Source organism: Epinephelus lanceolatus, chromosome 3, assembly GCF_041903045.1.
Source record: "Epinephelus lanceolatus isolate andai-2023 chromosome 3, ASM4190304v1, whole genome shotgun sequence".
Taxonomy (NCBI): Eukaryota; Metazoa; Chordata; class Actinopteri; order Perciformes; family Serranidae; genus Epinephelus; species Epinephelus lanceolatus.
The window spans coordinates 13,208,332-13,232,913 of record NC_135736.1 but is presented as its reverse complement, the minus strand read 5'-3'; the positions used below and the strand labels follow the sequence as shown (position 1 = coordinate 13,232,913).

The 24,582-nt window shown below is 40.2% G+C and overlaps 1 protein-coding gene across 1 annotated transcript in view; it reads right to left on the bottom strand.

Annotated features, from left to right (window-relative positions):
* stx8 (syntaxin 8) overlaps positions 1-24,582 on the bottom strand; it is a 56,763-nt gene that overhangs the window by 31,054 nt on the left and 1,127 nt on the right. Inside the window, exons 3-6 of the mRNA XM_033623265.2 lie at positions 24,405-24,499; positions 24,003-24,113; positions 19,675-19,808; positions 18,069-18,161 (exon numbers count right to left, since the gene is read on the bottom strand). Of these exons, the coding sequence (XP_033479156.2) occupies positions 18,069-18,161; positions 19,675-19,808; positions 24,003-24,113; positions 24,405-24,499 (433 nt within the window). The remainder of the gene's footprint in view (positions 1-18,068; positions 18,162-19,674; positions 19,809-24,002; positions 24,114-24,404; positions 24,500-24,582) is intronic.

Sequence of the window (24,582 nt, the reverse complement as noted above, 5' to 3'; positions counted from 1 at the left end):
GTGGGTTCATGTGTGGGCTGCATGAGGGAGCAGAGACAGATGGCTCTTGAGTTTAATTTAGAATTCCTCCCATTTTAATTCAATTCAAAAGTGAATGGCTGAAATTCTTAACTACAGCAACAGTAGCAACTCTTACCATAATTTTTGTAATCATTACAAATGAACTGTATTAGTTATAAAATAGATCAACTGCTTTCTTATGTATGTGTAATGTATTTCTTTAATTAATGCTGAAAATGTTGAGGCTACAGACCACAGGACACATTTTTAGCAGCTATTTAGAAATTGGATGGAGAGTATCTGTAGTGTAGATATAGTTTTACAACCACAGAGAAATGCTTATTTTAAGAGATAATTAAATCCCTTGTTTGGCCAACAAAGAGAATTTTGGCAGTCTTGAATATCAAAAAATGATGAATGGATATACTTTTTACATTGTCATTAAAAGAGATTCTTACTTGATATAGACTCTCTGGACAGAATCACAAAAATGGCATAATACTAAGAAATTACCCCAAAAATTATGTTAAAAATTTAAATGCATCCCTAACAAAGTTTAATATTTTCTTTGTTAATCCTCTTTAGTCTGGACAGTGCAGGTCTATGCCCACACTAAAACACTTACAGCCTGTTTTAAACGTGTAACAATAGCAGCTTAGAAACAAAATGGGAGGCTGGTATTAAGCCAAGAGTGAAACAGATGAGAATGATTAGATAACAGATCAAAAGCCCCTTCTTTTCAGTGGCCCGTGCTTGTTCGAGCAGCACAAATCTGTGCAGTGCCCATAACACATAAAACGGACGTCAATATTTCACACAGAAAAGAGGCCAATAAAGGGCCTCTTATTTAAATTGTGAGGCAAACTAAGGTTTTGAAACACCTTTTGGTCTTTTGTCTCGAGGGGATTTTCATCCTGAGTTTGGCCTGTAGATTGTGTCTGATAGCACACATGCAGGGTTATCAGATGACACATGAAACGGGCGGCGCATAAAGCGCTTCCCACTTGAAAGGTTTTGCTCTAGAAAGGTGACATATCTGTGACACATTTTTGCAAAGACTTGCAACAGGTTCTAATGGGGCAGATATGTACCGCATCACTTTAAAGGTTAGGTGATAGCTATCTCTCAAATGCAACAACAACACGTGTTATGTCTACAGTTACCTTGTGCAAATATTTCAGCACAAAATGGCAGTAAAATAATAAATATGTAAAGGTTGAGTGAACAGTTTTCAGAAATGATGTCAAACAACAAATGCTATTGAAAACTATAGATTTATGGTGAACGATAAACACAAACTAATGCATGTATGTGAGTAAACTCAGAATTTACAAGCTGCTGACTGAAGTTTTTCTCCTCCTACTCAAATGTGACCATTTTAATTTGCTGCCTTGTGTAAAGCACATTGTTCCCTGGGTTGTGAACATAGACCGTTTAAAAACAGTGGACATAGCCACCGTGATGTCACCCACTGGTTTTTGGACTTCTTTTTTTGAAACCTCCAGTTTGGCATATTGGCTGTCAGTAAACTTGGGTGTTTTGGAGCCAAAAGTGACCGTATTTGGATGGAAAGGTGGAGCTGTGGAGGAACGAGAGGTGGATCTGACTCACAGACTGTGTCACTCAAAGCAGCCCTCGGCTTAATTATACGTAACTTTAAGCCTTAATAAAATGTAAATGTGTGAGTTATATAAAAATTCAACCCCCGCACAGTTGTCATGAATGGGGAAATTAGCTAGTGAGACCAAAACTGTATTTTGTACCAGGCTTGTTCATTTCTGCTGCAAATTTGAGTATTTTAACATGGGTGGCTATGGGGATTAATCAAGTGGCAACCACCGAGGCTGAAAACTGAAGCCAACGTGAAGTGCCAAAAATTGCAGTTTCTCGAGTGACCACTTGAGGCTAGCTACAGAAGCCAGTCAGTCCCCATAGTCCCCCATGAAATATGTCCAACTTTACAGCAGAAATAAACATATTTATAACCTGGAGAAAAATGGTTTTGGCCTTTGAAGCTAATTTCCTTGATCATGACAGCTATTCAGGGGGTGAATTTTTATATTACTCGCATGTTTACACTTTATTAAGGCTTTAAGTTATGTAAAATTGAGGGCGTGGTCACTTTGAGTGACAGGTTGCCTGCTAGGCATTACTGCAGCCTTTCCACCTCTCGCTCCTCCACAGCTCCACCTTCTTGTCCAAATATGGTCACTTCTGGCTCCAAAAACAGCAAGATGGCAGCAGCCAAAATACTGAATTCAAGGCTTCAAAGCAAGATCCCACAAACCAATGGGTTATATCACTATAGCTACATCCATTATTTTTATATGGTCTATTTTTTTTTTGTGCCCAAGGCAATTCAAAGGCCAAGCCTCGCTTCTATAACTTGTGTTATCACTCTTATCATAACATAAGACAATAAAAATAAGAAAAAATAAGGCAGGTGATGCTGTCTACTGACATTTTTTTTCTCTTTTCTTTCAGTGGTTGGTCATCCTCACTGATGCTTTGTAATTTGCTCCATATAATAAAATGATCCATTGTACTATTCATGGCTTTCTCCTTTAAAATGTTATCAACCCTCACACGGGCTGCCAATCAGGCCTTTTGATGTGTCACAAACTTAGAATTCAAACGGTGACAAATAGGTTCTCCATGAAGGTTTTCTTTTAAATCAAATTAAAATTACATTGTTAGCTAAAGTTTGCCTCTTTATTAGGAAATGGGTGCACACAGCATGCTGACACATTCAATTAAAAATTCATACATAACTTTTGTATGAGTCCAGATAAATATTGCAGCAATAATGTGTGGTTATCACAAAATCCCACAGCAGAACTGGATTAGTATCACACCATTTGAGAAACACTGGTCTATGGGACTGACTCACTTTTGAAGCGAGCCTCAAGTGGCCATTTGAGGAACTGCAGTTTTTGGCACTTCTGCCTGGGCTTAATTTGTCAGCCCTAGAGGTTGCCACTTGGTTTTGAAAAGGGTTTTATAAACACATTTTATTACAATTCGACCCACCACTTATATGAATCATTCTGATAAAACATTTTAAATCGTATTTCCTTCTTCCTGTATCCATTCCTTTCTTTGCAATATCAATGATAAAAACCTTTCAGTTCCTCATTTATGAGTTCCACTGGCAAAGTTCTTCATTGAAAGAATAAGCTCTCTTTGTATCTTTTCTCACTGTCTTATTTGCTCTCTTCATTTCTTATACTCTCTTCCCAAGTCTCCCAAGTCAACTTTTATTTTCTCCTACACCCTTCTTCCATCTCGCCCCCTCACTCTCAGATTCCCTTGCCTCACTGTCTTTGCACAGTGCATCTGTATGATTAGCCCACCCTGCTCTCTACCGCACTCCATTTGTGTGTGTCGGCGTATTTGTGTCTGCGTGCGTGCATGTGTGTGTGTGAGGTCCTCCACTGACGTGTACCTCGAACTCCATCCCATCTCAGGCTGGCCAGTGGCCTCTGAGCTCTTCATGCAGATATAAATAAGGCCCGTGTGCCAGTCACAACCTGACAACATGTGCTGGACATGTGGTGTAGACTTTCAGTACAAACACAATGATCTCACACTCAGACAAGGCACTTACACTCAAACATATGCACTCATCTGTTTGCACACACACACATACACACATTCTCTGAGTGCTAAAGAACAGATGTATATATGTGCACTTGCGCACACACATAAACACATAAAAATGCCCAGCAGATGAAGGTGCAATCTTCCCCGTGCTTAAATGGGAACCACGTGCTGGCTTCAGGTTGAGGCAGACTTGGTAAAGTAAGTCCTTCCACTCATTATGTGGGATGACCCATGCTACCCCGGGGCTGAGGGGAACGCGAGGCAGCTCTTTGCTCGTCGGCCCTTTGAACGTGGCCTCCAAACCGGAGCGGTTAGCAATTAAATAAACAGAGGAGGAGATTTGTTCCCGCTGTCACTTGCGTTAGCCAAAAGGAACCTGCCGGGCCAAGCCTGAGTCAGTCTAAGGTACCATTAAATGGCAGGGAATCCTTTGCTCCGAGCCAAAGGAACTGGCAGCTGAAATTGCAGAGGTTCCCAACCACCAATACCACCAACACATACGGCTAATGTACTTCCCCTGGACAATCTGCCCGCAAAAGCTCTCCAGGGAAAAATTACAGCAAAGTATCAACATCAGTTTGCCGTTAAATTGTACACATACCACACGCACTAGGCAATTCTCCACAAAAAAATAGCAGTGGCTTGGCTATGAAAACAAAATGCAGTCAAATCATAACATCCTTCTTTTGAGCAGGTAATCCAGTGAGGTAATGCTGCTGTAATATCTGTATAACCGTAGCTACTTCATATTCTTGATGTGATTAATGTAGTATCACACATTCATTGTTACATAGTGATGGCCAGTGATAAAGTTCTCTAAATATTTCCTTTGCAGTTATACCAAAAATGTTGCATGAAAGTGTTCTTTCACTGACTATATCTGAATGAAACATGAACTAATTTTACTGGTGAGAAGCTGCAGAACAAACATTTAATGTGATGGTGCACACTTGCTTGATGGTGTTAGACCAAGAGGTGATACTGAATGTTGTCAACAGGTAATGATGGATGGATGGATAAATACATTTTAAAAAAAGAATTTTAAGTTTAAGTTACTGCCAGAAGCATTCAGTAAATTAATAAAAAAAAGACTATTTAAAAAAAAATGCACAATACCTCACAAAAAAGATTCATAAAATGCTACTTCCCAAAACTCGTTTCTAAGACTTTTAAAAGAATGTCTTAAAACATTTTAACACAAATTAAGGCGTTATTTTTAAGTTAAATTAATGCCTTTTAAAACTTTTTAAGGATCTGTGGGAACCCTGACTATATAAACAACCTATTCTTACTCAAAACTCATCAAATTTGGCAGCTTGGTTAGTGGCTCACTTACCCCTCTAGCGTCACTTTGTTACATGTTTTAATGTGTTTCAAAATAAACTTCCATCTCCACATGAAAGGTAGGTTTGGCCACCAAAACTACTTAAGGTTTAGGCAACAAACAGTCTTGATTAGATTTAGAAAAATGATTATGATTTTTTACAGTAACTTAATGAGTATGTCACTTAAAGACTATGTCATGTGACAACTCTGTCACGTGATGTACTCAACTTTTGGTTTCACAAGGGACACGAACAACGATCTCCTGTGATAACGTCCTGTGTGTGTTTGACCATCCACCATCGCTCCCTTCCAGCCTACTTGGAGTTTCCTCGCTCTTTCTACTGTGTTATTGCCATGGATCAGATTACATTAGTTAGCCAAAAGCCTGATGTGTCTCATACAGATGCTGTAAGGGGCTTTGTGGGTTGGTAACAGAAGCTAAGGGCCACTGACCAGGCTGATGTACTTCATGCCCTGGGAATGAGACTGGTTGTATATAGATGATGATAATATAAGAAAGCAGGAGTAGCTGAAAAAACGTTATTCTACATCTTTGTGTGGTACAGATTTCAGAATACATGGTCACAGTATTAGCATCACAGTAAATCCCATAAAGCCAGCTAAACCCCCTCTGATGTCCACTAAGACAGCATTAAAAAGACGGATTACTCAAAGACGTGGTAATGAGACCAAACCCTTCAAAGAACACACACAGCCCAATAAGTGTTTGTTTCCAAGTGTTGTGTCATCCTCTGCTTTAAAGATGGTGGTGGGAAAGAACCGGTGAAATCATACCTCCCTAGATTTTTTTTCTCCTTCCTTATTAGCGTATGCATTTTTGCACAATTGATAGTTTGTGAAAAAGCTTGCGACTGCCAGCATGGTGGCTGTGTGTGTCGTGAAGGATGGATGGAGTAGGGAGTGGAAGGGGAAACAACCTCGCCCAGTCTCTACACGGGCCTGTTGGTGGACATCTGGATGTGATCCGGGTCTGCAGATGAGCTGAGCAGGACCAACCACACCTCATTCCTGCATCATACTGTATATTAAGCTTCTCTAGGTGCTTGTTTCATTATATGCGGAATGACTGTGGTGTTTAAATATATATGTGTGTGTGCAGGTGAGAAAGAGAGAGAAGGTAACACGGTAAGAGAATCTCCTACTGCACCAAGTTGATCGCCATGCCCTTGTCTTCCACACTATACATTCTCCAAGCTGGTGGCTTCCAAAATAAAACTTAAAGCTATCATTTGTCCAATTTATTTGCTGGAAAGAAACATGTCAGCAAGATTAATTGCATTCTATATTGTTTGTTAGAGGAATGTGTTGGCACTGATGTTATTTCTCCCTTGCCATTTCAAGCTAAAAACACCCCAAAGAAACATCAGCTCCCACGAACATGCAGAGTCAGGATCATTTGATCCATAGAGCTGTGGGGTGGATAGGTCTTAATGTGCTATAATATCCCTTACACAACAGTACAGCGAAACATCCAGAAATGAGTCACTGTGAACCAACAAATTGTGATAAATGGCATTATTCTCGAGCGTGACGACACAGACCACAGTCCAATATGCTCTGTACTTCCTGTGTATTTATTGCATTCTATCTATTGGGCGACAAATAATAAGGATTTACAAAAAATCGTCAGATCTCAAGGTGCCAACACCTGCTTGGCAAGCTGATGTTATTGTTACTGGAGCTATTACATAAAAAAAATTTGCTTTGCTTTTTAATACAAGGAAGCTCAGCCTCAACAGTAGAGCTGGGTCTCATTTAAAAAATTACAACCCCAGTACCAAAACCAGAACCCATGAAGTGATACCAATAGAGTAGTTCATTTGATTCCTATTTTTTTCTGCCTTATTCGATATCTATCATGTGAACTGATGGATTCAGTTAAGGCCACCGACCCTGATCAATGGTAGGAATACAGATGTCATTTGGTCACAATACAAGCTATCACTACTGCAACTCTGCCCTGTTCTCAAACTGTTGCCAACCCAGGCCTGAAAGTCATACCAATATCTACACCATCACTCTCCTTTACTACTGCCAGACATCAGTTGTCTCTTCCTGCAGTCTGAGAATTTCTGCCACCGGCTTTTTCATGTGGGGCCTTCCCCGTTAACGACTGTCACCAGCACACATTTGTTCCAGATGGATTAGGATAAATCAAAGCCATGAATCAGCAACAAAGCTTGCAGCGTGTAGCACAGAAAGCAATGAAAGAGGGGAAACCTCCTAGTGCGAAAGCCTCCTACATGCTGGCATCTATTAAAATAAAATGACATAAGAATGAGGACATAATTCTTATTCTTCTGTTGAGAGAAACATCTTTAACTGGAAAAACACTCAATAACATTTAAAGCATTACAGCTTTTAGTTAGTTATGCCAGATAAATTTATAGATTAAACTACTATATTTATCTTTGATTATCTGTGTTTATACTATTGATTGAAATAGGGTTCTTGTAAATTGCTTCCTTGTTTCCTGGGCAAACATGGCATGCAAGCTTTCCATTGGATACAGGCCACGGAGAATATCAGTGATATCTTGTGCAGCTTATGTGGCCTTTAGATGTTTTACACAGGCAACAACTACACAAAAAATGAGTCCGAACATGTGGGGTTACCTTTATAATCAGTGTCAGGTATGACTACTTTCTCTCCATTATCGCTGAATAACATCTGTAAAATACGAAGTGAGAGTCTGATGGAAAATAACCTACTGGCACTGAGCCACTCTGTCTGAAAAACCACATAAGGAAACATTCAGACAACCTTATTATGTATGGAGTTTTCATTCAATCCACCCAAGACTTTCACATTCAGATCAGTCACTGATTATGGTGCCATTACAAGACCATGAAGCAATTCTGCACAAAAGTGACGTCACTTCAGAATCACACTTTTCTGACCTACATCTGAAACTCTGAAGAACAGACATTTCAAACCATACTAGGGCATAAAAATACTTATTATAAAAAAGTACATCAGGTTGCATTTCAAGACAGTGAAGAAAACCAAAGTCTAAACCCACACTTTCTGAGTGATAAAAGGGGGCATCAATCCACTGAGAGAAACAAAAGAAGGCGTGATTGATGAAATGTCTCAAGATGTTTTTCTTTACCGTCCAAAAATGTTAATTTCCCTGCTGCGCCTAAACTGGATTATTCATCACTTGGCTGCGGCTGATGTGACCCAAGTCCCTCATGTCATTGTTAGCCCCCTCTTCTTCACAACTCTATCAGTGTGACACCAACAGGCCTAGACAGAGATGGATGCCAGGATGGATAGACAGAGAAATAAGGACACAAGGACTCATGATTGATTGTACCCTGGTTAGGATGCGTGGCACAGGAGGCTTGGCCTGCTGACTTGCGGTGCATCTTCATTTGGCCGTCTTTTGTCATTCCATCACGCGTCCACTGCTATCAGTGTCTTTGGCGAATCTTTACTGAAAACCTCTAGAACAGCTCAAATCTTCCAAAAGAGTTTAATCTATAGAATTGGTGTTTTTAATACTTGGCATGTAGTAAGTCAGTAATGACTGCATTTTGTAGGGACTTTGGTTGATTACATATAACAGAATCTGATTAAAATTCAACTTTATACATTACTTTATATTATTGTCTAAAATGAACAAGCTGTTCTATCTGGCTACATGCCAGGACTATTTAAAATACAATTTTTGTATGAGTCATACATTGGAAACTTAATCTACTGTTCTCATTTACCTGCTTAGGAAATCAATAAGAACCAAACTGATGGTTTTATAATATTGACATCACTGGAAAGGTCCCAGAAAGTGGCAAAAGACTCTTTGAGGGGAATAAAAATATGGCCCACACAATGGGATTCAATGGAACAGAATGGAGGGACTTGAGCCTGGAAATTCACTCAGGTTGGACACGGTCCACGGTGTGGACAGAAATTAAAAGACAGCATCAAGTCAATGTTCATATCTATGGTATTCATACCTATGTCACAATATTTGGAAGATTTGCTTGTGTCCTTTTCATATCATGTATCTGGATATGTTTTGGTTGTTGAACTCTCAGGTAAACAAAATTATTGCAATATGGCATGTTGGTGTTTAGATTACTTTTTAATGGCCATTTGTCACTATGTTCTGCTATTTTCATGATGAATTATTAAATTAATTAAAAAGAGAAAGAGATATAGTAAAAAAATACAATGCAAATAATTCTTAGTTGGAGGCCTACATTTATATCTTAAATACGAAGCAATGCCATCATTGTAGTCAGTTTCTCCCAGTTGGTATTCCTTCAGCATTCATTGCTCTGGAGGTTTTTACAAGGGTCTCCTCCTCTCCCAAACTAATGGGACAGGTGATAAAAAACACTAAAAACACTGAATAAAGGAGTTTCACGTTAAAAATCTGTGTTTCTTCAACACTGTTCAGCTCGTCATGGAGGGGCCAGTAGCCCAGCTCCTGCTAATGTGCGCTCACCTTTTTTCTCAGATAAAGATCCAGACTTTCAGGTGGCTTTTACCAGGAGCCAAATTATCCACAGAGGTCTCTTCCTCTCCAAAACAAACCGATCCAGGGATTTGAACCGGTAAAAACACTGATTAAAGCAGTTTCATGTTAAAAATCTCTGCGTTTCTTCAGCGTCATTCCGCATGGCATGGGCTGGAACGCTTGCTCAGCTTGTTTCTCTGATCACCTAAGATCCAGATGTCCAGTAATTAAAATCCTTCTTGCAGTTAAAACATATTGCTAAAAATGACCAAGATCTAAAACGTGTTTTGTTAAAATGTGGCTTATAAACTGGATAAAAAGTTAACAACAGCAACAGCTTCTGACAGACAACCACAACCCTAATGCAAAGGGGATCTTGCACCACTGAGAGGTGAGGGCGACCAAATCTGGGTTTGAACATTGTTGGAAACAGTCGGGATAGTGTACGTACACAACTCAACAAACTATATGACATTGCTGTAGCTGTTTTTTGACACTTTTAATGCGGGAAAGTTACATATAAAATCTTTGAGGCAAAAAAAAAATCATGACTTGTTCTCAGAGGCATTTTGAAAGCAGCCTAAAGTTGTCACGTTCTTTTGAAAAATCAGACCAAATAATGTTACAGTGTGGGCGTGTTGTTCCTCCATCATTTATAGTTCTCAATAATTCCCAAAGTCAAACACCAGTCAGCCAATCTGGTTGTCACACAAAATGATGCCCTCGTTCGCGGCTCATTGCAAGCTTGACATTCTTCTGATGACAACACTCGTTTGAACATCACATCATGACTCTCTGCATTTCCATGCCGTCTGGAAAATGCTACTCACTACTACCAGCCTCGCTTTCCAACGGAGCAAATCAAACAAACAATAAATCAATCCACAACTGGAACCACGCTGACTTTCTGCTGAGTGCCATCATTAGTATGGTTTATTTGCTCATCGAGCTGTTTCTAAAAGCAGAAGCAAGCGGCGGGCTGTGTTCTCTGTGGCAGCTGCTGATGTCACTGTGCTGCAGCAGTAAAGTGCTTCTCTCCTCTCGCTCTACTGTTTATTTGGAAGTCATTAGTGCTGTCCAGCTTGGGCCTCATACATGCTCGGCTGAGGCAAAATCAAATCAGTGATCTAATTATCAGCAAGAAGTCCATCATAGGAGCAAAGCCTATTCTGTTTCTTTAGCGGCTGGCCCACTAACAGAGAGGACACTTGGGAAGTAACACACTTTTACCTTAACAGTAATCAGGCTGGGTGACAAAGTGCTTTAAAAACACATCTATTACCAAAAGGTCACAAACTCACTGCAAAAGGGGGTCCAGTAATGACATTAAATCCCAAAATGGAAGTGCACAATAATGGAAACAATTCTGGTTTATTAAAGTAATGACTTTTGCTATTTTTTGTTCATTGGAGGTGCTCATTTATAGGGCAAATATAAGTGTCAAAGTCAAAAGTCAAAGTCAAAGTCCATTTATTTGTCTCCCTTGGGAGAAATTTGGATTGGAGACAGGGTACTGCTGCTTTAAACAGCACGAAACATACAAACAAAAACACATAAAAGACAGTAAAACATTCAGCATCTTAAAAAAAATAAATAAATAAATAAATAAAACACATACTGGTAACCAGATAGGGACCAATGTGCAAAAAGATATTTGCTCATTGGTCCCTATCTGGTTACCAGTATGTGCATTATAAAGAAACAGCCATGTTAATTACAATCACACCAATACTGGTAAACAGTAATAAAGTCTTCCCATGCTTTATTGACACTGCTTTGCAATATGAATGCATGTATCATATTCTGACAATCACCACTTTCATATGCAATAGCAAAAAGTATTAGCATGTCACTACAAATGCAACATAGCTTGCAAATGGATATGAAGCCATTTAAGTCCAACTAAAGGTGCAAACTAGCATTGTTAAAATAATAGTAAATTCATATATCCACACATACGTACTTAGAATTTTCTGAAGTCAACATCATGAAGGTTTGAGGTCCCAGAATGCAAGATTTTTTCATTAACATTGCAAAGATCTATCTATACTATGTACTATATTAACAGTGTTTTGCCCACTTATCTTCCAAGTTCGCTCTGTGCTAAATCATTCTGGATAATAGCGAAAAGTAGGTAGAGGAGTGAAAGGCCAAGTTTGTTAAATAGCAAAGACTTGGTACTAAGGCTGGGAATCACAAAGTGACTCACAATTTGATACCATAACAATACGTCACCCTCAATAACAATGGATTCACGATGCAGCAAATCTGTGATATGCGATATATTCCAAGACAATCACCTACAATGCCACCAAAGCGAGACATCAGTGGCATTTCCTGCCATCATTGTGCCACCTGACCTTTTCCTAACCATAACCAAGTGGTTTTTGTGCCTAAAAATAACCACACATTCACCACAGCGCTAACTAAACATACAGAAATGTTAACTTTACACACATCTGCAACATAATAACATACAAATGTTACATATCAGTGGTTTGCAGAGACGTAAAATGTCAACATTTATTCTGGCAATTGGGATGGTTGCCCGTGTACTTTACTTTCACAAGACACTTCAAGCATATGGCAAAGTCTATTGATTTTGTTTGTCCTATCTGGGTTGTAAAAACCGAAGTGGGCCCAGATTTTCGATCTGAAAGATGACGGTGCCTCTCTGACTCGTTTTCCCCCGTTGTCCGCACTGTTCACCATATTTTCACTGTGAGTTTCTTCTTCATCGCAAGCTAGTTAACTTGCATTCACTTTACCCTCATTCATTTGATAAGTGCCTTCATGAGGAGTCATGAAGTATTGACTCTGGTAAGTGAAATGAGTGCCTACATGTTTTAAGAAATATGTAGATATTTGGCACCAGTGTATCCATAATTAATCACAAGAGGGAGTACTATGATATATTCCTGTGTCTACAATTTGTCCCACCCCTACTTGTCACTAGACAATACAAGACTCAACCTTTGGAGTAGGGTTGCAGCAGTAAATCAGTTTTAAAATATACCCTGATATGAAAACTGATGGTTATCATACTGTGTACATTTGCTGATGTACAGGTTTTTTTATTAGAAGTTTCAATTATAGTACTAAAAAGTTTCTTAAACCAAAGATAACCTTTCTGTTTTCATTCGTTTAAGGGTCATTCTGACCGATAATGATTCTGTAATACCATGATACCATGAAACTGCGGTACTTACTGAAACAGTTATCATACAGTGAAAATCTCATACTGCTGCATCCATACCTTGGAGTGAGAGGCTACTGTGTCATGCAAAAAAGACATTCATTTCTTCTTATCTCCAAGACAAAACCAGAGTGCACATGTGGTCAGATGTGTTGCAGTGCCTAAGAGAAAATATCTCTTGCATCCATCTAAAATTTGTTCCAGAAGGTCTCAATCCAAATGAGGGTCTGTTTCCCTCCAGTCCCGGATATTCTGTACACTTTGTGGCTATTACTGTGTTCTCAGTCAAGATAGGAGTTGCAATACCAAGCAGCCCAAAGAATTATTATCAAAGAGAGAAGGGAAAACAGGGACAGGGACATGGAAAGGCCATGGTTGTGATAGTTAATGTGGGAACACATCTGCTAGAGCTGTCAGGGGTCTGAGGCATATTCAAAATTAGGTCTGGATGTGGAGACAAATACATGGAACAACTGGCAGTGACTTGATTCACTTGAAAAGTTTATTTGTGGTGAACTCTGAGGAGCAGATTTAGTTTAGCTGGAAACTCCTGTTGAACTTCAAATATATTGAAAGTGGGTGGAAAACAGATGAACTCATCATTCATTCATTCAATTGGTCTAGCCTGAGTTTATAATTCCTGATCTTGATGGAGCCATAAGCACGGAGATACACCTGAAAATGGATTTGCCCTTTGTTTGCATGTGTCATTGTGTCTCGATTTCAGTCTACATCACATAGTTTTCACTCACACCAAGTTTAGACAGGAGCTTTTACGGTACATGACATATTTCATAGCTGCGGTACCTCACTAGTCAAATCCAATAGAGAAGAAGTCCCTAAAACTTTGACAACCTCAGACTCTTGCCGCCTCTTTCAAAGCTGCTATTTTAATGAGTTAGCCACTGTCTGTCACTCACAAGTACAAGACACTGACGTGGATTGATGTCATCGTTCCAGGCCACATTCTGAGAAATATCAACACTAATAAAGTGAAATTAATGTTGATCTTTCTCAGTGGGAAGGGGGACTACTGCTGATGCACGCCGTTTCAGTTGGTATGTGCTGGACTATTTTCTGCAACATTTAATACAGTAATAAAAATATACTATCTTTGGTAACATCATGACCGAAATATGAATAAAAAAGTTGACGACAGCACATCATTTAACTAATTTTAACACACTAACAATCATGATTGAATGTCTCTTTTTGTTATGACTGGCAAGTACGATGGGAAAGTCTTCAGTATGCAATGGATTAATGTTATGAGCCATGCATAAAGCAGGCTGAAATTGAGGTAATCAGCCTGCTTACTAGTTTCTACGTTTCAGTCACTTCTGATCCAGTCGAGACTGAGATGGGAGTAACTGAGGGCTTTGGGTTCATCTCTAAACCTCTGAAAAGGGTCATCTTCCTTGCTGACCTCAGCCGGATTTGTTTCCCGAAAAGGAAATGACTGCAACCTCCACTGCACTTGGGTCATGAGCTAGACTTGAGGAGCCAAACTACAAAGAGCTTAATCTATTTATAGGAAAACACTGCTACAGTACAATGATCAGGGGGAAAAGGAACCCTACAAGACAGAAAGACAGTCGGACGCCAAGGTTACACGCCAACTGTCAAGATCAACAAGGAGCCTTGCCATTCCCCTGCTTTATAACTTAAGTCCATTTTCCCTGCCTCTCCGAAAACATTAAACTATCCCGTTACTTTTTATATTGTCGATTTTGACATTTAATACAAGTAAGAAATGCAGCACCTACAAAGCTGTCTCGTGTAATAATACTAAAAACTTATTTGAGTACAAGTTGCGAAGAAAAACAGTCATTTTCTTTTTTTCAATGTAGAAAACATTAATTCATTGAGACTTAATGTCTCATATTAGTAAAAACAGTACAAGGACAGGCCACACTTTAAACATAGGCTGAATGGACGCAAGGTTAATACTATAATAACAAAGATATAAAACTTAAAAATACAAAAGCTACATTCCTCACATACTGGATTAACTACCAGAGAGAGCTGGAGTGAAGGCTGGGTCTTTAGGGTGGCATAGTCTGAAGGCGTTCAACGGAAAAGTCACAACACTCTCATAAACGTATTTTATATCACACAGAATTTTATTTTGTAATAAATACAAGTGCCATAGCAACAGCCCTACTACAAGGTTACTTGGTTTGCTCAGCTGGAATGGAAGGAAAATCATTTTAGTTTCTAACTGCCATTTTCCTATTTGGGGATTTTTAAATTGCCACAGTGACTTGGAGAATTGAGAGCTGAAAACAACATACACAAGACTGAAAGCAAAAACAAACAAGGACAACACTAACAAAGAAGAATATAGGAAGCAACCTGTTGGTTTGCCTGCTGAGCAGGCTCTGAAAACATGTCAGTCTGATTGGCAGAGGGAACAAGTTATTGGCAAGTCACAAGCAAGTCTCAAGACTTTGCACTCAAGTCAAGTCCCAAGTCAAGATTGAGTCCTATGCCCTAAACTTTGAGTTAAGAGTTCGAAACAAGTCATAATGCACTTTTCAATAAAAGTGATGCTAGTACTCAATTTACAAAAATCGTGAATGCTTTTTAAATTTGCATTTATTTGCATTTGTTTAGCATGTAACATGTTTAATGTTAGCTCAGCATTAGCTTGCTAACTATGTTGATTTTAGCTTAGACTAACTGTTCTTTGTCCAACTTCAAATGTTGAACGAAGTTGGAAGTTGTTATTTCTGACCCACACATAAATCGTTTTTGAAGACCACAGTGTAACTTCTGTTTGACCTCAATTGTTGGGCTTGAGAGACGGTATCAAGTATTTTCAAATCAAAAGGCTCAAGTCCAAGAGAAGTTATGAGTCACTGATGTTAAAATCCAAGTCAAGCTGCAAGTCATTTTTTTAAGTTTTTTGATCACATCTGACTCAAATGTACATCTCTGCTGGTTGATATATGACGTTCATTTAGGGGCATCCCTTTCCAGGTCTGAACAATTGCACATGCTTGCAAGAATTCAGTGAGACTTTTCAGTTAGCCTACATATACTTTTAAAAACACAGAAATAAAAACAAACCCCCCCATTGAGGGTAGGTAAAGCTAGTCATTCTCCTTTACCAAACTGTGTGAGTTATTCTAAAGAACCCTAAATCAAGCTTTGGGAACGTGGGGACTTCACGAGCAGTCACTACGTCTACATCTGCAGGTATGATATATCCCCATTCTCCACCCTGTGAAACACTAAGGAACTAGCATATATCCCATAACTCAGCATGAGGGGATACAGACGACACACAGATATGGAAGCAATGGAAAAGTCAGTTATAAAATAAAGGACTGTTGAAAAGAGGCAAAGGAGAACAGGGAGTGAGATGAGAGATGGAGGGGCAGCAAAGGTCCCACAAAAGGAAAGAAACACAGGGAGGTAAAGAAAAGCTGTGGAAGAGTCCTGTAGGCTCTGTGAATCACTGCCTGGTGTCAGCAGGCCTTATGAACCTGAAGCCTGGCCGTAAATTGTGGAGAAACCGTGAGGAACTCGGACTGGTCCCTGTGGAAATTCTATGTCTACACTTTATCAACCATCTGCAAGAACACAGGGACCGGTTACACTGCGTGCACCATGAATATCTTTCGTAATAAACAAAAGGCAGTGTATAAGTATTATTATCTCATGAAATCATAATACTGAGATATGCTTTCCTTTGAAAAAAATAATGGTGGAAATGTGTGGGCTTCAACAAATTTGTACGGTTTGGATTTCACCACATGGAGCCGATTACAATACCCACAGGTGGCATAGATATTTTGGGCCATTACAGAAATAAAGAGTTGAGTTCCCATCAAATTTATATTTAAGAGTCATGTGGGGGTCTAAACACGGGAGTAGTGACAAGCTTTTGTTTCCAGGGCCAAAATCATTTGCCTTCTCGCTTACTTGCAGTGAAACTGGTGTAACTCTCAGCTCTCCCATCACCCGTTCAGGTTCATATTATTGGAAACACTGACATCAAGCTGGAAGAACGAGAAGAAAAACACGCCAGTCAGAGCATTAGAGCAATGATCCATCTCTAGTTCAATACGGGAACAGGAGAGTGGGCTAAAACAATCAGCTTTCCTTTCTTTCTCTTCCATTCTCCCATCAGTGTTCCACCAAACATCTGCCATTCCTTCCCAGCAGAAGGGAAGGTCGTTTGTTTCCATGCCGAGATCACTCGGTTATACAACCACTGGTCTTGTTTGGGTACAACTGCTCAGACAGGATATTACAGGATAGTACAACGCCTTCTTTTCCCAACTGCTGGTCATCAGGGTAGAAACAGACAATAACTGCCTGTAGTATACGTGTGAAAGACAACTGCAGATGAACGGCTTGTTAGGGATCTCTTCTGAGGTTGCCACAGAAATGAGAAAAATTCACATCTATCATTTTAACTTGACGTTACACTCTTACAATTTGTTTTATATAGTCTAGCCATCCCTCTGTTGAGATTTAGGCTTTATTATCTTGTTTCTTTCTAACTGTATAACTCAGAGTGGCAGCATTAACTAGCCAACTAATGACTGAAACCCTGAGGCAGCGTATTTGGCTTGCCATGGAGAGATCAAATCTAGAGTCTATTCTGTGACTAAGACACCAGTCCCCTATCCACAGTGCCACTTACCACTCCTTTATTATTTCTGTGGGGTAATTTATCCACTCTCTTCTTTTATCGACCTGCAATTTCTGAACTATGAAGTTTCTTTCCCTGATTGCCAGAGAGCTGACAGACTAATGCACATTCTGGGCTCGCTTTCAGTGTTAACATTGGAGATAGCCCTCACAATTAAATAACAAAAAAAACAAAAAAAACAGGAATACACATGTACATCCTCTTTGTAAGGTAACACTCTCTGGCCTCGGCCTATTAACTGCTACAGTCTTCTGAGAGCGATGCATTAAGGGATCTAATTGTTCACAGGTTGACAGATGATCGTCCCAAAGTCTTATGTCTCAAGTACCGCCTGTCTGTGCATAAAAACAGTCTGGAGCAATGCATTCCATTGTGTATACCGCGTTCTACCTGTGATGGAAGCTATTTATGGACTGATGAGAGGCATTTAGCCAGAAATAACTCAAAAGCACATTATCTCTGAGCAGATCTGATTCCAGAGCACACACAAAGAGAGAGGTCACTTTGCTCTGTGAGATGTACAACAAAGGATAACCCGGTAGACATGGTCGTGACCTGAATGTGAGGTCAGTTGCTCTGACAATGGCAGTGCGAGGGCGTGTGTGTGTTTTTGGTTCTAACTATGTCAGTGTTGTGGTGGTGTGAGGGAGTATCACTGTCCAGCAAGTTACATGAGGCAAGTCGTTCCATTGCAGAACAAGTATGTCTGATTGCTTCCACACAGCCGTGTGTAATACGTCTGGAATTTTGACGAATATGTACAGACACACGTGCAGATCAAACTTTACCATTCTGTTCATCCAGCTCATTGCCGATCTCCTGGCCCATTATCTTCTGTCGGCTGATGACAGCTGATAGTGCATCCAAGCCTGCATCCTGGGCTGTGAGGAGAGGTGAAAGGAAATAGAAACTTTTAAACACTTGAACATGAGACAAAGAAAGGGACTAACGCTGAGGGCATTTAGATAATGCAAGGCAGGACGAGGATACAGAGAAAAAGACTCAAGAAAAACACATTATATTATAAAAAATAAAACCAATATGAGGTCAAATTTAGCAACGGGGCAGAGGACAAACTATAAAACGACGATGAAATCCCCTTTGAAAAAGTCAATTGTAAGAAGGGAGCAATTACAGTCCACTGTACTTGTGATATAATGAGGCAACTATTTAGGAAATAGGAATGACAGGCTGTTGGGGTCCAGCTTAGCTCACAGTGCCACATGTGAGTCATTCAGTACTTTACCCCACTCAGCCATACTCCTGTTATTATAACTGTGGCAGGCCAAGGTGGAGAGCGAGAACAGTGAAGCTGAGGGGAAGAGAAGAGAAGAGAAGAGAAGAAGAGAAGAAGAAAAAAAAAATAAAGAAAAGAAAAGAAAAGAAAAGAAAAGAAAAGAAAAGAAAAAGTTCTGGCCTCTGTAGGTTTCCAAGTTTGACACACTCTCCACCACAGGAATTTTTTTATGACCGCAGGTTCAGGCGCTCACCATTACCCAACTCCACCAGAAATCCCACAGGGGACTAGAAACCTCCATGTGGTTTGGTTTCACTGTCTTAAGAGGAATCTGTGATCCCAAACTGACAATAACCAGAGCCGTAATGGAGACACAGCAATGAAGTGTCACTTGGAGTCAGGTGAACTAATGTCTGGGTGTTCAAATCATGTCAGAGTCATTCAGGAAACAGGAAAGAGCAGGCGTGGGCGTACAATATGTTTTCTAGATGTGAATTATTGCGATCATCATTAATATGTTAGCACAGACAGCATGTCCCATACATGTTTAATACAAATCATGTTGTGTCTTAATCTTGTTGTCGCACCAACTGTCTTTATTTTACTATAATGTGCATTATTTCCACACACACACACATTAAGAGATGTTACATATCTTTATGATGGGACGGCCATGCTGTATTCATTGAAGAGGTACAAATATGGGCAAATATGAGTTACAATTATTATCTTAGTGATGCAGGAAATTGTTAGTGCTACAGATGGTTGCAATGCCCATATTTGGTTTGGATGCTAATTTCATCGAAAAGGAATGAAACAGCACACTTGGATTCATGTTTGCTTGATCACCCATTACAACTGGAATGGAACAGTCTCATTTGGGGCAGCTGCGGCGGTGTTGACGGAGTCGATCCCTGGCTCTTAAAGCTCCTGTCCATATGTCCTTAAGCAAGACACTGAACCCCAAGTTGCTCCTGATGGTTAGGACAGTGCCTTGCATAGCAGCTCCGCCTCCATGAGTGCGTCGTGTGTGTGTGTGTGTGTGTGTGTGTGTGAGGGTGAATGAGAGGCAAATTATAAAGCTCTTTGGCCATTAAGGTAAAAAAGTGCTACCCAAGTGCAGTCCATTTACCATTTATTCAATTATGTGTAATTACCTTCGATGATTCGCTGTTGCTGCTGTTTGATCTCTCCAAAGGTCAGCCCTCTGGTCTCCTCTGATTCGTTGACCAGCCAGGGGTTGGCCGCAACACCTCCACTCGTTCCTGCCCCTGTGCCCATCAACGTCGACCTGTGAAACATCATGATAACAATGTTTAGTTTCAAAAATGTTTCACCGCCACTACTCAAGTTTTATTGTATTTTTTTAAACATGTGAGCCATCATACAAAATGAAAATTAGTTTTGGAGAGCACAAAATTACAACACAAAAGCAAATCTGGTTTGGTTGAAGTAACAAATCACCCAACTGTGCACAACAACCTAAAGTTGATGGCAAGTGTGCCCTTGTTGTGTGTCAATCACCATGCCAGCACACGAGTCTAAAACACCCATCGTGCATCAGCGACTTTTAGCTATATAAGTAAACACAGTCAATATGCCTGGTTGGGATAGGAGTACAATGCACATCTGTACAGCTCCTACAGCAAACACATCTGTACGAGGCATGTTCCCTTTTCAATACTGTATTCTTTTGAACATTTTATAACAACAAAAGCCTTTAGATCACAGAAAAAAAGTGTTTACTCATTTATTCTTTTAAGTTTTTTGAACGATTGAAAAATACCAGGTCAGCTTGCGTAGTGTGTAAACAGTGCATGTTAATCTGTCACAGGACTGCGGGCTGCTGGGGAGGTTTCGCTCTGACGAAGTGACAGTCCAGAGAGCTCTCTGGGCTGCACTGCGCTGTGCTAAACACCGCTGTGTGGTTTAAAAGCTATTCTTCTGTTAATAGCTTAAAGCTGTGCTGCAGACCCCCCCATGGCTGTCTTGTGGTGACGGGTTCAAAATCTCTGTGTGAGGCTGGATTTAACCGAGTTTGCTGCGAGCAAGTCGTCTGCTAGTCAAGCCTAGGAAAAGTAGGCTGCGCCACATGTAGGCATGTCAGGAAATAATATTACTACTACACTAAAGCTAACATAATTCAGTTTTTTCATTAGCACATTTAAAGGTCCAGTGTGTAGGATTTAGGGGGACATATTGACAGAAATGAAACATATTTAATATGTTTTCTTTTGTGTATAATCACCTGAAAATAAGAATTTTTACCTTGGAATGAGGCGTTCATAACTACACAGGGAGTGGGTCCTCACCCATGTTTCTACAGTAGCCCAGAATGGACAAACCAAACATTGGCTCCAGATAGGGCTATTCACTGTAGCTAGCAGCCAATAACAAGCAATGTCGGAAAAACAGTGATTTGTTACTGTTTTATACAGTGTTTTAACCAGTTTAAATCACAGAGTCTGTTTGTTCAGGAGAGGAGGAGACCTCTGCAAAGAATCTGGCTTCCACTAAAAACCTCTTGAACATCTGGATCAGGAATAAGGTGAGCACACATTAAGTTACCAGAGAAAAAATGTGGGCACATATTAGCAGGTGCTGGACTGGCAGCACCTCTTCGACAGACCAAAGAGTTTAGGAAAAACCCCAATTTGTAATGTGAAACTGCTTTACTCAGTGTTTTTACCGGTTTTAATCACCTCATCCCTTTGTTTTGGAGAGTAAGAAATCTCTGTGATTAATTCAGCTTCTGGTAAAACCTTCTGAACAATGAATACTGAAGGAATCCCAAGTGGGAGTTTGCAATTGGCACATGGAAAAAGTTTCAGCTGGTTGCAATCTGCAATCCTTGCCACTAGATGTAATTAAATCCTTCATACTGTTCCTTTAAACTCGATGTTTCAAATTTTAAAGTGAAAGCTGTTGAGGTTATCTCTTTTTTGCACAAGCAATACATAAAACTACTTTTATCTCATCATGCATCTCACACTGTGATGACTAGCATAAGCTGCTTCTGAAGTGGTCTCTACAGCACTGTCAGACCATTCCCAAGGCTAACTAGCTGAGGCTGATACCATCAGAGGAGTAGGTGAGATGAGGCATTCGGTCTAATCTCTCTGACATATTTGATTACTATGAGACTGTGTGCCAGCCCTCCACTTCCTCCACGAAAGTGCCCAGTGTGTGAAGATCCAATTAACCAGTCAGTGGGGAGCGCCAAAATCAGTCGGGCACATCTCTTGGCAGCCACAAAGCGCTAGACTGCCGCCACCGGGGCCTGAGCACCCAGGTCCTGACTGAATGACTTGGACAGGGGAGATTTAACTAATTACAACTATTTCCAGTGCAATCAAATACAAAGGAAAGGTTAGTGAATAATGGAGGAGAGGTGGGTCTGAGGGGTGACAGGGTGAACCGAGCCTTCAAATGTAGGCGCCATGTCCTCCTTGTGCTTAGTCTGAAATGGAGATGCTTAGAATGTGTTGTTTCGGGGATAGATTAAAGTCCCCTCTGTAACCTCTATCCCTTTCCTTCTACCAAGTTCTCACAAAAAAAAAAAAAAGAGCGGCTTAGATTATCCAAGCATGGCCAATCCACCCCCTCCCGCATTCTGTCCTCAGAGACCACACAGTGGGAATGGGTCCTACCCACAAATCCAAATTACCCACCACATATCACTATTAAAAGTTGGGTCTGACTGAGCAAACTAAAAACCATATGACCACATGATTACAGTTTGCCAAGCTAATTTATTAGCAAATGTCATTTGAATTTTTTTTACAGAGCCTTTTATGTAATCGGGTGTGTGGTCTGTAAAAAAGATGAAAGTGTGTGCAAAGCACCACTAAGTAGATCAATCCCAAAAACCAAAGCTTGTGAATCAGAGAAAGGCAGTCTCATATCAAGGCATCAATAAAAGTGGTTTTCTAATCCAGTTCAAACGGATCTGATGAAGTGACGCTTTGTTTTATTCTACACTCATTTCGGTTGCTACCCAAAACTCCCTGTACAAAGTTGTACTGTACAGGAACTTTCATGCCAAACCTCTACAATGTAAAAACAACATGGAAGTACCATCTATGAAAAAAAGAGGCAGATCTTCCCATAGGCGACAACAGTGGAATATTGGACACCACCCAGGAGAGGGCTACAAAAAAGTATTATTGTTGTTTGTTAGCTAGGTTGTTCATTTGTGTCATCTCATTAGCTCTTGATCTTGTTTGTAAGAGATACATTAAATATAAAAAATAGTAATACATTTTGGGGGGGTGGGGGGGCTTGCCTTGGGCACTGAATGTGCTACGTCCGGCACTGAAGTGAAGAAAAAATAATAATTCATAAAACAGACATGAAGAGCTGGATGAAGTTAACAACATGACACCATTTCCTCTTCCTGTCCAAACAAATATCACCTGGGCCGGACTAGGTCAAACATTGTGCAAAGTAATGACTGCCTGAAGCCTGAGGTTTTCAAAGCTGTCACATTGACGTGACATCAGTAGATGAAGAGGATATAAGCTGCGGCATCCAGCTCTTTGATTGGCTTCACAAGTGCTAGAATAAATGCTCAGCGGAGAGTTGTTAACTGTAAACTCACTCCTTCCATCTCCGTTCATCAAAACACACACCCAGGAACATTCGTATGAATGAGTGTGCGTGTCCATTTCAGGAGGTGCCAAATGTGTGATCAGCAGAGCAAATCACTTAATGAAAAGGAAAAAGCCACAAAGTTAGGAGCCCTGTCAGAATGGCAGACAGACGGACTTCCTTCCGAGTGATAGCACAGAGAGAGGTCAGGACACATGGGTCATACCGGATGTATGAAGACTTTCACAGAAAGTTAGTGACCAGTGACATATCATCAAAGCAGAGGAGAGAGCATATGACCTTTCTGGTCAAGGTCATAGACAAGAGAATGAGGATTCATTATTTTTAATTGGGTGTCCAAGACTGGATACTAAAAAAAATCAATTAAAAAAAAGATCTCAGAGTGGAAAATCACAAAATGAAAGGCGGCATGTTCTGAGCAGGATGCTCCCTGTAGCAACATGGGGTGATGCTTGGTTTGGGCCCTCTTACACTGACTGACAGTGGCAGACAGAGACTCACAGTTGAGAAATATTTCGCAATTTTCTTGGACTACTAAAGCATGAAGCTGGCTGTCCAAGAATATTTTTCAAAATGAAGGAAAACACCATTGGAAAGTGAATACTACTTGCTTACTGAGATTTGCAAATACTGTCCTTCTTAACTTTTCGTCTCATTAAGGATAGAGTGAGCTCCCGCACGCTGTCCCGCTTTTTGTAGTAACTGCAATTTTATCAAGGTAACGTGTCGGTAATCAGACCTCTTCATCTTAAAAACCACACCTCATCCAACGCAGAGGATGTTGAACATTCAGATGTGCAGAGACTTTTCATAAAAATAAGTAATTTGGTGGACCTCTCATTAAGGATACAATTATTTGTCCAGATTTTAATACCTGGAAGGTTCGGGCTCCGTGATGTCTCCCTTGAAGGTGGCGTTGAGCTGCTTCTCTCTGGTTAGCAGGTCATCAATAAGGTTCTGCCTCCTGTCAGCTTCTGACTGCATTCTGATGAAGCAATGTTAAGGTCATGCAAAAGGTCAACATTACTTTAACATGCGTCTGTGAAAGTGGATGGAGGATGCTTCTGACACTTTTCTTTGGGTCAGTTTGGAATTAACCCATGAACACAGAAACCTTTGTAACAGCAAACACTTTTAGGGCAGATGTTTTTAAAACACTCTAATGCCCTCTATAGGAAAACCACTGCTACTGCAAGCAAAGAAAACCCTCCAGCCCAAAATGTAATCTCAATCTCATGACTTCCACTCAGTGGAACATTTTCAGAGGAAAGGATACATGCGGCGAGAGGATGATGCTCGCAACAAACCCTCTTTAAGCTGGGCAATATTCTGTTTGAGCTTCTGCAGTGATGCCCGTAGTGTCATGTTGATCTGAAAAGACAGAAGGCAGTCACAGCAGCTGATTACTAGAGAAACCTGAGGATAAATTTATACGATATGCCACTGTATTTGAT